Source organism: Anarrhichthys ocellatus, unplaced genomic scaffold, assembly GCF_004355925.1.
Source record: "Anarrhichthys ocellatus isolate YVR2014 unplaced genomic scaffold, GSC_Weel_1.0 scaffold24, whole genome shotgun sequence".
Lineage (NCBI taxonomy): Eukaryota > Metazoa > Chordata > Actinopteri > Perciformes > Anarhichadidae > Anarrhichthys > Anarrhichthys ocellatus.
Genome location: NW_022280054.1, coordinates 3,710,601 through 3,723,300, shown reverse-complemented (window position 1 = coordinate 3,723,300; position 12,700 = coordinate 3,710,601). Strand labels below are relative to the sequence as shown.

Genomic DNA, 12,700 nt, shown 5'->3' with positions numbered 1-12,700 from the left:
CACGTCCACATTGGCAGCACTTCCAAAATCAGGCACAAAATGTTCAAGACGACCAACTCCTGCTGCAGTACTGATCTCTTCCACAGGAGAGCGCAGAACCTCCTCATCGCCTGTGCTCGGAGAGCTGCCAAGTACAGAGCAAGCTGTTGCCCAATCCTGTTTGTCACATCAGTGGAAATTTTTTTTGAATAAGAGGCAAGACTGCAACCTTGCCTGCTAATACATGGTGAAATACATATTCCTCCATGTTGCTCCACAGAGAAAACACAAAGCTGTTAAGTTATACAATTGTGAGCGCTGGCAAAAGGTGTAGTTATGGGCTTTTCTATTTGTGCAATTAATACGGAATAAGGCATTAACACTGGGTAATGTTTTAGAATAATTGCCCCCTCAAACTGCTTGCAGACTTTGTTCGCAAGCGCAACAGGAGCCTTGGATTACTCACACACACATAAACATCTGTCTCGCATCTGGGTAACAGACAAGGTCAAGGAGTCCATACAGGGATTGTCTCCTCCACCATTTCTCAGTATTGTTCAGATCACCACATCCACATAAGTCCTGGAAATTTCCTCTGGAATGAAAACCATGTCCTCCTCTCACAGACCTATTTGTGTTTCTTTTCTTTGCCTCAAACACTTTTATACTGGTCACGTGGTATATTCAACAGGGTTGAGAGTCAACCACACATACATTGACGTGCACACTTAAGAAAACAAACAAAAATAACTAATTTAATCTTTCCAAAAAGACTGTTTCTCGTCCTTTCAGGGTGATTCTGGGGTCCGGCATTATTCAGAGAAAGTGCTGATGATGGCCAATACTCAAACCAGCAGAGAGATTATGAAACATGAGGAGGAGGAGGAGGAGAAATCTCCAATCTCATTATCCCCACCGAAACTAATCCACCAGGAACACCTCCAAGTAATCCATACCCATGTACCTCACACATCATTGTGACACAGATATTTATATATATATACACACACACACACACACACACACACACACACATGCATGGTAGTATAAGGGGAACCATAGTAATAAACTAAAAACAAAGATGGCGGATATGCAGGATATAATGTTGGTGGGCTTGGAGGGAATCAAAAAGACCATCCTGCATGGAGGCACCGGAGACATCCCAAAATTCATCACTGGGGCAAAGGTATTTATTTACATTTTCTGATAAATCACGTCTTTACGTTCACTTTTTGGACTGCTGACCAACTTAGCTCTCATCAGTTATAGACTAAGTGGTGCGAGTACACAGCTATTTCCCTATACAGCCCATTGACTGTTTTGTTAATGAATCTAACGAACCAATTTTCATAAAAATAATGAATTTATTGTCTGTACTTTGGACAAATGGCTGAAAGATTAAAAATGTGTCTCACAAAGCTAGTTTCAAATGTTCTAAATCTAATTAGAGGTACTAATAGAAGTCAACATGCGCACTAATTATGCACATCATCCTGAGCATGCAGAGACAAAAGAGCAAACCATTTTTCTAGACTGTGGTTGCAAAGCATAAATGTCATCATGTAGACTTGATTTTAAGCATAACAGATATGCCATTTGCTTCTGATATATCATCTAATAATGGGTTAATTCAGATGCGTTTGGTGTGTCTCCTCTTAAAAACCAGATTTAAAAGAAGCAATAAGGAACAGTAAAGTGATTGGCCTGCTGAGACTATGATCTGTGAAGGTTTGATGATGCATGGCTTCATTACTTTGAGATTTATGGATTTTATTTTCCTTGTGCCAATTTGAAGCTATTGCAGCTGTTATGAGGGGAGGCACATTCATGTGGTTGCAATTCCCCATGGCAGACAATGACCCTTTAATGAGAAGAACATTTTCAAAACCTAAATGAATACACCTCGAACCATCTGCATCAGATTTGACAAAATTTAGTCTATAACTTAAAGAACGCCGTTATGTACGTGTGCAATTATTTTTCAAGAGGTGTCATACGAGTGTGGAGTCTTGCCATTTCCCTGTTCTTACACTCATGGCGAACTGTGTGTGGTTAAATGGCGTTACAGTTTCCTTCTTTGCTTTCTGACAGTGGAAGTCTGATGAAGTTATGAAATATGGGAGTAGCTCATTGTGTTATCTGAAAGTGTCTTAATCCACTTTAAAGCTGACATAAGTCTTTGCAATTCATTAATTTGTTATTTTCCCAACTTTCTGTCCATGCTGTATAGTTTTAACGAACAAGCATCGTGTGGTTCTCCTTCTCTATGGTTCTTTTTACTCCAGGTGACGTTCCACTTCCGCACCCAGTTGTGCGATGATGAACGCACAGTGATAGACGACAGCAAAGTGGTGGGGACGCCCATGGAGATAGTGATCGGCAACATGTTTAAACTGGACATCTGGGAGACCCTGTTGTCTTCCATGAGGATTGGGGAGGTGGCTGAATTCTGGTGTGACATCATTGTGAGTGCTAAAAGATGTTAAATGTCAGCCGTTTGAGTGTTGCCTTGTTTTCCTTCTTGCTTGTTATTAAGCACCGTGCTTCGTCTGTTAGTTCAAATCCCTTCTGAGAAGTTAGACTGTTCACTTTATTCAGAACGACGTCACACTGCAGATGTGGAAGTTACAGACCCTGCTTTTAACAACAAGTGCTGTAAGTGCCCCACTTACACATTTAAAGCTTAAACATAAAGCACAAGCATACGGCAGAGTATATTGCACCCCCCTTTGATTACTCTGCTCTTTGTGAAATGGAGAATGAACACAGATGTATCAAGACAATAAATGTAAACAGAGTGGGGTGCTCTTTTCAAAACTGGATCAACAGGCTATCTGAAGCAAAAACAATTATTGCACAACAATAATAAACGTGGTTTGCATTCATGTATTAAGAAAACTGCCTCAGGAACATTTGATTAACTTTCAGTTTAGTTTTACTTAATAATGAATGTGGTTTCTGTGTGACCTCCTGTAATGAAATGTTGTCCCATAGACTATATCGATATGTAATATATAAATATATAAGCTCCTATACCAGAGACAGGTGTTATGAAGCAAACATACCTTCTCTGAATGTGTCGCTGAAGGTGTATCTTTTACAATCTATCATTTGTTCTTTCTGGTGTGTGTGTGTGTGTGTGTGTGTCAGAGACAGATGGGTTGAGGCATACTGTCACGAATCTGCATCAGCCTCACTTTTCCCTAATCGGCTCCGATTCCGACTGAATCAGCACTAGTGACTCGCCTCCTGCGATTAGATTTGATGGGGCTTAGAGCATGTATTCACTCCTCTCTGAACAACATGGCTGCGTCACACACACACACACTGGATATGTTGTGCAATGTCGCTTCCATCCAGTGGAGGGCAAACTTGCCACGTTCGACTGAGGAGATGGACTGCAGATAATGTGAAACAAGGCATTTTAATTGGAATTACAATCAATCTTTAATCAGTTTGATGCAAGATGCATCAGAATTCCTGTTTAGGGTAACTGCAGCAGGAGAAGTATGATCTATATCACCATGTTACTCTTGACCAAGGAAGTGCATAAGACAGAATTTGAAAGCGGCTTAAATATCGAAAGTCACCTTTAGTTTAATTCCATTTTATATTTTGACTGTTGCGATCCTCTCTCCACTCCAGCACACCGGCGTTTATCCACTTGTGGCCAAGAGTATGAGGCGCATTGCAGAGGGCAAAGACCCAGTGGACTGGCACATCCATACGTGTGGTATGGCCAACATGTTCGCCTACCACAGCCTTGGCTACGACGACCTGGATGAGCTGATGAAGGAACCAAAACCCCTCTACTTTGTCCTGGAGCTGATCCGGGTGAGAAAGAACAGTCGGCCACACGAATTTGTGTGGATCTGTGTCAAAGGGAAACTTTACAAGAGAGGAGGAGTTTGTTTTTTTTAAACAATGCATGTGTGTTTGGTAGGTGCAGCAGCCTAGTGAGTATAACAGGGAGACGTGGGCTATGAGCGATGAGGAGAGGCTGAAGGTGGTCCCCGTGCTGCACGGCCAGGGCAACAAGCTCTACAAACAAGGACACTACCAGGAGGCCACACAAAAGTACAAGGAGGCCATCATCTGCATCAAGAACGTTCAGACGAAGGTACATCAAATCATCGGTCGGAAATCTTATTTCCTTCTATAAAACAGTACGCATAGACATGGATCTAAACCACTTTCCTCCTCAGGAAAAAGCATGGGAGGTCCCGTGGCTGAAGCTGGAGAAGATGGGCAACACTTTAACGCTCAACTACTGCCAGTGTCTACTCCGCATGGAAGAATACTACGAGGCCATCGAGCACACCAGCGACATCATCAACCAGCACCCAGGTTTGGCACCGACAAGAGACCGGTGTGACGTGTGCGACTCAGGCGGCAACCTCCAGTTCTGAAAAGTGAAGTCAATGCGGGAGTGTCTTAAACCAGCATCTAAAAAGTCAGATTAGATGGAAGGCTATGAGAAAATCACCCTACTTATCACTCGATTTATTACCCGAGTAAACACTGTAAATAAGAGTTTATGGTTTCAATTACTAGTTTTCAAGTCCTCTTCAATACAGCATGGTGTTCATTTAGTAAATTATGGTCCCATTTAGAGTAACACACCATAAAGCAGGGTGTGATTTAGGGCGGGGCTACCTTGTGATTGACAGGTTGCCACCACTGCGTTTTCCAGCCTGGAAGTTGTCGATGTTTTTGTCTTTCAACTTTAACCCTTTCACATTGTGTTTTCAGCTAATGAAAGTTAATTCTAAGATCTTGGTGACTAAACATGTGATTAGGGATGAGCTATACTGCCTGTGGCCCTATTATGTCACCTTAAAACAACAGGTGACATCATGGTGACTACTTCCACTTACTATATACAGATGGTGTGCTTCTACCATGGTGGAGTGAGGGGTTCTTAAAGTAAAAAAATGTTTTTACCAAGTACAATATCCCAGTCCAGCCGGTTGATATATTGTAAAAGGGGAGATCCTTGACTTTGAGAAATACCCTATATGTGTACGTGTTCATAAGTCAAAGACATAGAATTATTACATTTTTGCAGATATTTCACATCAGTTAAGAACATCGAGCATACACGCTTGTCTCGTTGACCAGAGCTGCTGACAAACATGCTTTTATTTGGCCTCCAGGTGATTTTAAGGCCTACTACCTGCGAGGGAAGGCCCACGCGGAAGTGTGGAATGAGGCCGAGGCTCGGCAGGACTTCAGCAGGGTGCTGGACCTGGACCCCGGCATGAAGAAGGCCGTCAAGAGGGAGCTGGCTGTGCTGAACATGCGCATGGAGGAGAAGAACCAGGAGGACAGGAACAAGTACAAAGGCATGTTTTGACAGGAGACTGAAGCAGAGGTTTGAGGGCCAGAGAAGCCACAAGCTAAAGAAGAACAACGTTGGTAAATCACAAATCTCCACACTTTGCCTTTAACCCACTCCCTGCATCGACTTTCACAAGATGATCCAGGTTTATTAAATCAGGATGTTATAAGCCCCTCCCTTTCCATTTCCTCCGAACAATGAGTGAGACAACCTATTCAATTAAGGACTTTTCACTCTTATAATCTCAATTAAGGTGACGTTTACGAGGCGTTTGCTTTGGTTCATTGACAAGAAATCTAGGGGATGTGTAAATATTCACAGTATTAAGGATAAAAAGAATATGCGATAACAGCCCAAAAAGATATGCGTCAATGTAACACATATGGACAGATGTGGAGATGTAAATGTAATGCGTGTGCAGGTTTGTTTATTAGTACGCTTATGTGCTTTCTTGGAGAGAGATAGATGAGAAGATCAATAGCCTACCACTCACATGGTTGTAAACATGTAGCTGGAGATAGCAACCGCTTACTTAGCATAAATACTTTACAAAAAACTAGGAAACTGCCAACACCATTATAACATGCAAGCTTCAGGTAGCTAGATTTTGCATTAATTTGGACAGAGCCATGCTAGCCGTTTCCCCTCATTTCCAGTTTTATGCTAAGCTACTTAGTTACATACTGTATTTACCACTCAGATACCAGGAGTATAAGTCTTCCTATACAACTCTCGGAAAGGAAGCGCATCAGCATACTTCCCAAAATGTTGAACTATTCCTTTGCTATTGTTCTGATTTGTAATATTGTTTTTGCTATATTTTCTCATCATGTATAGAAAAGAAATCATCCATTTGACCCTGATTGATTGACACTAGTTAACTGTTGGATATATCTTTCTAAATATGTCCCCACACCAAATGTTATGCGACTCCACAGCAACACCATTATTGTAGTTTCTTCAAGCCAAATGTCACAAAAACACTACCGGAGAGTTTAGGTGGCTATGTTATTTCTAAATTGTTATCTATAGTCAGCAGTCGTATAAAACAATAAAGCACAGTTACTACTCCGAGTCTTGTAAGCACATTGGCCTTCCACAAGGTGGAGCTCTGACCACATTGTTCCTGTTTCAACCTGAAGCCTATTGGAGAAATTATTCCGAGCACAGCCTTGTCATTTTTTTACGAGGAGTCTAGGGGCTCGTAAAAATAAATGATCTGGCTTAAATGCATGGCTTGTCTCCTCCCCATCTTTTCCTTTGTGCATCTTAAAAAGAGAGAGCGGAAGGAAACAGAGGGCGTTTCATGCAAAAGGCTGAGTTATTACTATCACATCTGGGGAAATGCACTAAAAGACACATTCCAATGCACTCGTGTTTGTGAATTAAGATGAAATTTTAGATCAATAGCATGACATCACACTGAGAGCTCAGTTTCACTGAGGGAATCCCACTCATCACCATCTGCACTGTCACCATCCCCATTCATCACTACCACAGGTCACAGCGCAGTGTTAGCAGTCAGTCAGGGAAATGAGGCCGACGCTAATGCACCAGTCCAACGAAGAGGAAAATCAATAAGAGCAGATCAAAGAAAAACGGATTAAACATTCAAGCTAAAGCATCCAGCCCTTTACAACCGCCATTACTAATGCAGTTCCTGTCAAGTCTTGCCTGATGTGAGGCAACTAAACAAAGAGACTAAAACTGCGGTTTGATACAGCACTCATTAGAGACCATATGCACTTTATCTCTTCTCAGATCCAGTATTACATTTTCTTAATCTTCACACTTGATATCAGTGTTAATTAGAAAAAATGGAGTTGGAAAGAATAGATTTATGATGCAGGGCTGTGCCATTGGAAACCCTGCCCTGGACTAAAACACGGAGCTACAGTAAATTCTGCACAGCAGCACAATCTGCTGCTGGCTTTCCTCCATAAACCACTGGTGCTGATGTTGAGAAGAGGGGAAGAAAGGGAGGAGGAGGGGGAGGCTGAGGCTGTTCCTCAGCAGACTGCCCTGCTCCAACATAATATGCGTCAAGACGGCAGGAAAAGGACAATCTCATACAGGAAGTACGGTGATTGTGTAATCAAAATAAAATACATTTTGCAAAGGAAGGTAAAGAAAATGTTTTATATTTTGTGTTTCTTGTATTGGTCTTCACACTTTCCATTACATTATAAATTAATACAAAAGTATGTGGCAATACAATTACTTTATGTACTGCATACTTTTTCTCTCTTTCATTCGTATACATTGCATTCATTTGACAAATAGCCTACTTGCATGAAGGCAGATGGAGCTGGATTCTGAACCAGCACCCCTACGAGCAGAAGCCACACAGGCTTTAAAACTACAGTTTATATATACATACACACACACACACACATATATATCAATAATACTTTTTAACACAGAATATTTTGTCAATGTACATAACTTGCCTTGAAAAAAGTGTTTCCCCCAAAAAAGACCGTGTAATTCTGTATAAAAGACATCCTTGTTGTAGAGGTGGGAGTGTTGAAGGAAAAAATGATGTGATGATGAGGTTATATGATAGGCTAATTAAATTAATTAACTTATATAGGATAAAGGATGAAGTGCATGAACACCAAAGTTACAGCACGTACATTTCACTTCACAGAGGCCCCATGTTCAAACCAACAACACTGCAGACAACTGATTATCAATCACACAACCGGAAATGAGGACAAAACTCAGAATCAAACAGAAGTAACCGACAATAAATAAATAAATAAATAAATAAATAAATAAGAATCTATTGACACCACGGCAGATGCAACAAACATTTAGCCACAAAAAGAAAAAGACACTTCTTAAAGAATCAACAGCAGAATAAAACACACTAAAGCAACGCAGAGATGTATAAACATGATCTTGCAGCAGCAAACAAACACATATTAGGGGGGGCAGATGCACAGTTTTTGCAAGTGTAGAGCACACACACACGAACAAAGTTTCTCATTAAACTCACCTGTCTGAACCTCGTGCAACGCAAAGTAGCCTCCTGTCCTCCTCAATCTGCTCCAGGTTCCACTCCTTTCCTCGTTCTTTCTCAAAGCAGGACATCACCAGTCTACTCAGCCTCTATGTCCCACGTGAACCCTCAAAGGTTTAAAACACGTTGAGCTGAACGAGACTCTGCAGTCACTCACAAACAGCACAGAGGTATACAAGTCCCTCAGGCAACGTTACAGTGCTGGAGGATTAGCATTTTAGCATGTTCATCAGAACTAGCACACACCTGTGTGTGTGTTAAATTTGTGCATGCTCGCCAGGTGGTGCGTCGATTAATTAAGGCAGATGCGACCTTTTTTTTTTTTTTTTTTTTACCCACACCGAAAATTACGTAATTCTTTATTACATTGCAGTTTGCATTGTTCACAAACTGCACAATATATAGGGTAGTATGTGGAGTCATTACTTTCACTATATTCGAAGAGGCTAGGGCTTTTATTTTGTATATCTCCACCGGAAGTGATCTGCTTTAAAGTGGGTGTCTTGACACTGGTCCCAAGTTGAGTACAGTCGCTGTGCTGCTGCGTCGTGGAGACAGTGGAGGAGAGAGGGAGAAAGTGTCTGATTTGAGGTAGACCTGATTTGACGGAGACGCGTCGCCTTCATCCTTCTGCGTAAAGAAAAGGAAAGGGAAGATAATTGTTTCGGCTACTTTTCAATGAACAGACAGACTTTTAAGGGAAAGTGGTGCAACTGGATCAAGGCGGGCGACAGGAGCTCCTCTTACTGAATTACTCCTTGGATTGTATCAGTGAGGAGGGGAGTTTTTTTCTGATCCGAGCCCCTTTCGGAAATGAGCCAGACGTTGGACGTGAAGGAAGGTGCCGGAAAGTGATCCAAGAGGAAGATGATATCTGCAGGAATCACGCTGCTTTCATCTCCTCTCTGATTTCATTCTTCTTCTTGTAGGGGGTGGCTGATCTGTTACATCCGAGCTTTTTAAAGCACCTTTTCAAATTGTCACATTTTCATCCACCCACCGCACCTTGGCCGGTTGATCCCATTGTTCAATCAAAATTGAAAGGTCTTTTGTAAAAGCTCACATTCAGCTGTGTTATGGGATGTTGGCTCCTGGTTTGTAATTAATTCAAAACATTTTTTTTATTTATTTATATATTTATTTTCAAATCTAATTTGATACAATTGAGACCTGAACATGGCCATCAACACGGACACCGACTTCCTGAAGTCCAACCTAAGTGAGGGTGGAGGACACACTCAGCCTGCGGACCCCCACGAGACGGAGAAACTCCTGGCGCTGACCACCGAGCCCGGAGGAAATGGGATGAAGATGTCCACCTCCTTCACCGTCAACATGGACAGCGACAAGGGCCAGGAGGCCGACCTGAACGGCCACAGCGTCGCCGTGAGATCGGGCTCCGCCGGGCAACTGGGCGCCGCCGCCCCTCTCTCCCCGTCCAAGGCCAGTCTGAGCCGCTCCTCCACCGGGAACGCCACCGTCCATGAGACCCCGAAGCCCAAGGATTACCTCATCCTTGCCATCCTGTCCTGCTTCTGCCCCGTCTGGCCCCTCAGCATTGTCGCACTGGTGTACTCCATCATGGTGAGCATCATTTTACTTAAGCCTGTTTCTGTAGATCAGAATGGATACATAAATGTTTTGTTAATATGATGGAGAGACCACAGGTTGCGAACAGCATCTCAGTTGAACCAAAAACAATCAAAAAATTGTCTGTATTTTTTAGGCTAAGTCTTTGATTTCAAACTTCATGAACTTGAAAATTGCCTCCAACCTCTGTTATAGTTTTAAAATATTTTTTCATTTAATATGCAGCTATTGTCTTTATAATTTTGATGTTTGAAGAAAGTGAGGGTGACATTTAGGAGAAAGTGGATATTTCTCTTCACTAAGAGCAATATTGTTTTTTATGAGGGGATGGTCATCAAACTTCTTGAGAGAGGAATAGTCATCCTTAATAGATAATTATCAGATTATTAAGAAATATTTAATTGGATTGATAAATTACTTTTTAATTAAAAAAAAAAAAAAACATTAAATATAAAAAAAATAATGACCCAGGTGACCCAGGATGACATCTTAAAATGACTTAATTAGTTTGGGCAACAATCCAAACTTCAATTACCTTAATATAAAACTGAAAGAAGCAGCAAATCTACACATTTAAGAAGCGAGAATTATATTTGACATTTATAAATCACAACCAATGATTCATCAATTGTCAAAATAGTCACTATTGATTTTCTGTTTTGGACTTTTTATTTTCTATCTAAAAAATTGAGGAGAAAAAAAAGATTTTGAAAGATGTTTACAAGCAATTCCACCAAAACCCCTCAGATGTGCAGCATAACAGAACAGCGCAATGACGTATTTGAACATCCTAAAAATTCCTCATATCGAATTGATTGTAAATTGTTGTGTTCAAGTGCAGTGCAGTTGGCTCTGCGGTCCCTGATAAACTCTGAATATCAGGGTTCCCTGGAATATACACACACACACACACCACACTTGCATGTAGAGCTCAGTGCATCCTCAGCTTTTAGTGTTCAGGCTTCAGCTACGGGTTGTTCTGGTTTAGAGACGCTTGATTAATCCTCTCACTGAAAGTTTCAGGATGCAGGAAATGCTGATACAAGATGCAGCTCAGACACTGACGCCTCGCTGGGCAGCCACAGATGCTTGATATGCTGCTGCTGTTTAGTGCTCTCCAATCAATACATTCTGGGGACACGATCCTCAGTTGCTCCTCAACAAACACTCTTTTCCAACCCAACGATGGACTATGTGGCCTCTTTGCATTCACATCACAGCACCTCTAACGGAGTCTACGAGATCTGTGTTGAGGGTGCTCTACGATAAAACTGAAAGCTGACACTTTTCTTGTTGTCCCCCTCTGCAGTGGTGAGAGGGCTGCAGTAAAAATGGTGGACATGTTATTGAAGGCTGTGAGAGCTCGTGGCTCGTTTCAACCGGCCAGAGTAACATTTAGAGAATGTCCCAGATATCGACGCGAGATAACTGCTGATTTTTAGGTGTGAAAATGCAAACATGGTGTGAAGGTCAAATGGAAAGTGGACAGGCAAAGATTTTTGTTGTAATTAAGAAAAACTACAGATACGATGCAGCATTGATGAAGTAGGCTGTATGACCCTCTCTTCACTTTGGCACACATACGCTATTAAGAAAAACTCATTACCCATGCGGTGATATTGCGGCAAAGCTAAAAACCCATAAATAAAAAGTGGCATTTCAGCCTGTTCGACATGGCTCCAAATGACTTGTGCAAGTTGATGCAATAAAACATCCTGCTAGAGGAAGCTCCTCTGGAAGCTGCAGGATGCTTGTGATAACCGGCGTGATTAAATTGTCCCAGACAATTAGCAGTGTACTTTAGCCAAGTCAGCTTGTCCGTCCTCCCATCTTGACACTCCTCCATCATAGTAGACTCGGGTGTTAAAAGTCGATCTTGTAAATTCACAAAGTCAATATATGAAATAAAAAAATTGTCAACGTTTGATGGGAAAAGAACTTCAAAAGGCCCAATATTTATTTTAAATAAGTAATTACAAACAACACGTGTTTTGTGGTTATGCACTACACCGTACTTTACTATATGTGTTGCTGCGTACACAGTACACATTCACATAATGTGACACAGCAGGAATTTCCTCAAGACTGGCAGGTCAGTAATCCTGAACCTTTCACTTTGTAATTGCCTTAATCTTCAGTAAAAAAGGTCTTCAGCTGACTGACACTGCTGGGATCAAATCCAGGCATCTGCTTGCTAATCTACTGAGGTATTGAAAGTGTACATCAGGCTCAACTCCCCAGCTGAATCACACGAAACCCATTTTGTCTTTTGTTGCTGATGAGATCCTACTATTGTGTGTGTGTGTGTGTGTGTGTGTGTGTATATAACTACAGATTCCTTCGATGGGATAAAAAGAGGCATCAAGTGTTATATCCCTGAAAGTAGGAATTACTCCAAAATGGGAAGCCAATAAAATATATTTTCTTTTGTATTAAAGATATGAAATGAGCAACGCATGGTCCTCCTTCAGATCCATAACAACCAAAACAAAAACAGACAAAGTGTCTTGTTATGCGCGACCTCTGCTTGTGCCACCAAATGTAACATGAGAACCGCTGCAGTTTTGGAAAGTACATTTCCTCATCGAGTACAAATTTGAGGTACTGTACTTGTACTTTACTTGAGTATTTGAATCCCATGCAACTTTCTGCTTCTACTCCATTGCATTTCAGAAGGAACTATAGTAGTTTTGACTTCATTACAGTTATTTCACGGCTTTAGTTACTTTGGATTGTGGGTAATTGTGTGGGAATTTTTCACAATT

The 12,700-nt window shown here is 41.4% G+C and overlaps 2 protein-coding genes across 5 annotated transcripts in view; both read left to right on the top strand.

The window, feature by feature from the left end:
- The first annotated feature begins 1,060 nt into the window (after positions 1-1,060).
- On the top strand, positions 1,061-5,335 carry aipl1 (aryl hydrocarbon receptor interacting protein-like 1). Of its 4 annotated transcripts, none has more exons than XM_031861028.1 (6): positions 1,061-1,165; positions 2,265-2,444; positions 3,625-3,813; positions 3,923-4,099; positions 4,185-4,326; positions 5,136-5,335. In XM_031861028.1, exons 1-6 carry the CDS (start codon positions 1,061-1,063, stop codon positions 5,333-5,335), a joined length of 993 nt encoding a protein of 330 aa, XP_031716888.1. The 4 variants fall into 4 exon arrangements, with proteins under 4 accessions (XP_031716888.1, XP_031716891.1, XP_031716889.1 ...); XM_031861031.1 differs by having other exon boundaries at positions 1,070-1,164; positions 2,330-2,444; XM_031861029.1 differs by having other exon boundaries at positions 1,070-1,165; positions 2,289-2,444.
- Positions 5,336-8,890: 3,555 nt separating this feature from the next.
- Positions 8,891-12,700, top strand: part of trarg1a (trafficking regulator of GLUT4 (SLC2A4) 1a) — a 25,998-nt gene continuing 22,188 nt past the window's right edge. The window contains exon 1 of the mRNA XM_031860615.1: positions 8,891-9,929. Coding sequence (XP_031716475.1) covers positions 9,522-9,929 — 408 coding nt within the window. The 5' untranslated portion in view covers positions 8,891-9,521. The remainder of the gene's footprint in view (positions 9,930-12,700) is intronic.

What these genes read in the sequence shown, in the direction of transcription:
- aipl1 (XM_031861028.1), top strand. Translation starts at nt 1,061, where the DNA reads ATGGCGGATATGCAGGATATAATGTTGGTGGGCTTGGAGGGAATCAAA. An exon ending in AATTCTGGTGTGACATCATT is followed by an intron (nt 2,445 to 3,624) that starts GTGAGTGCTAAA and finishes TCTCCACTCCAG; the next exon opens with CACACCGGCGTTTATCCACT. An exon ending in TTGTCCTGGAGCTGATCCGG is followed by an intron (nt 3,814 to 3,922) that starts GTGAGAAAGAAC and finishes TGTGTTTGGTAG; the next exon opens with GTGCAGCAGCCTAGTGAGTA.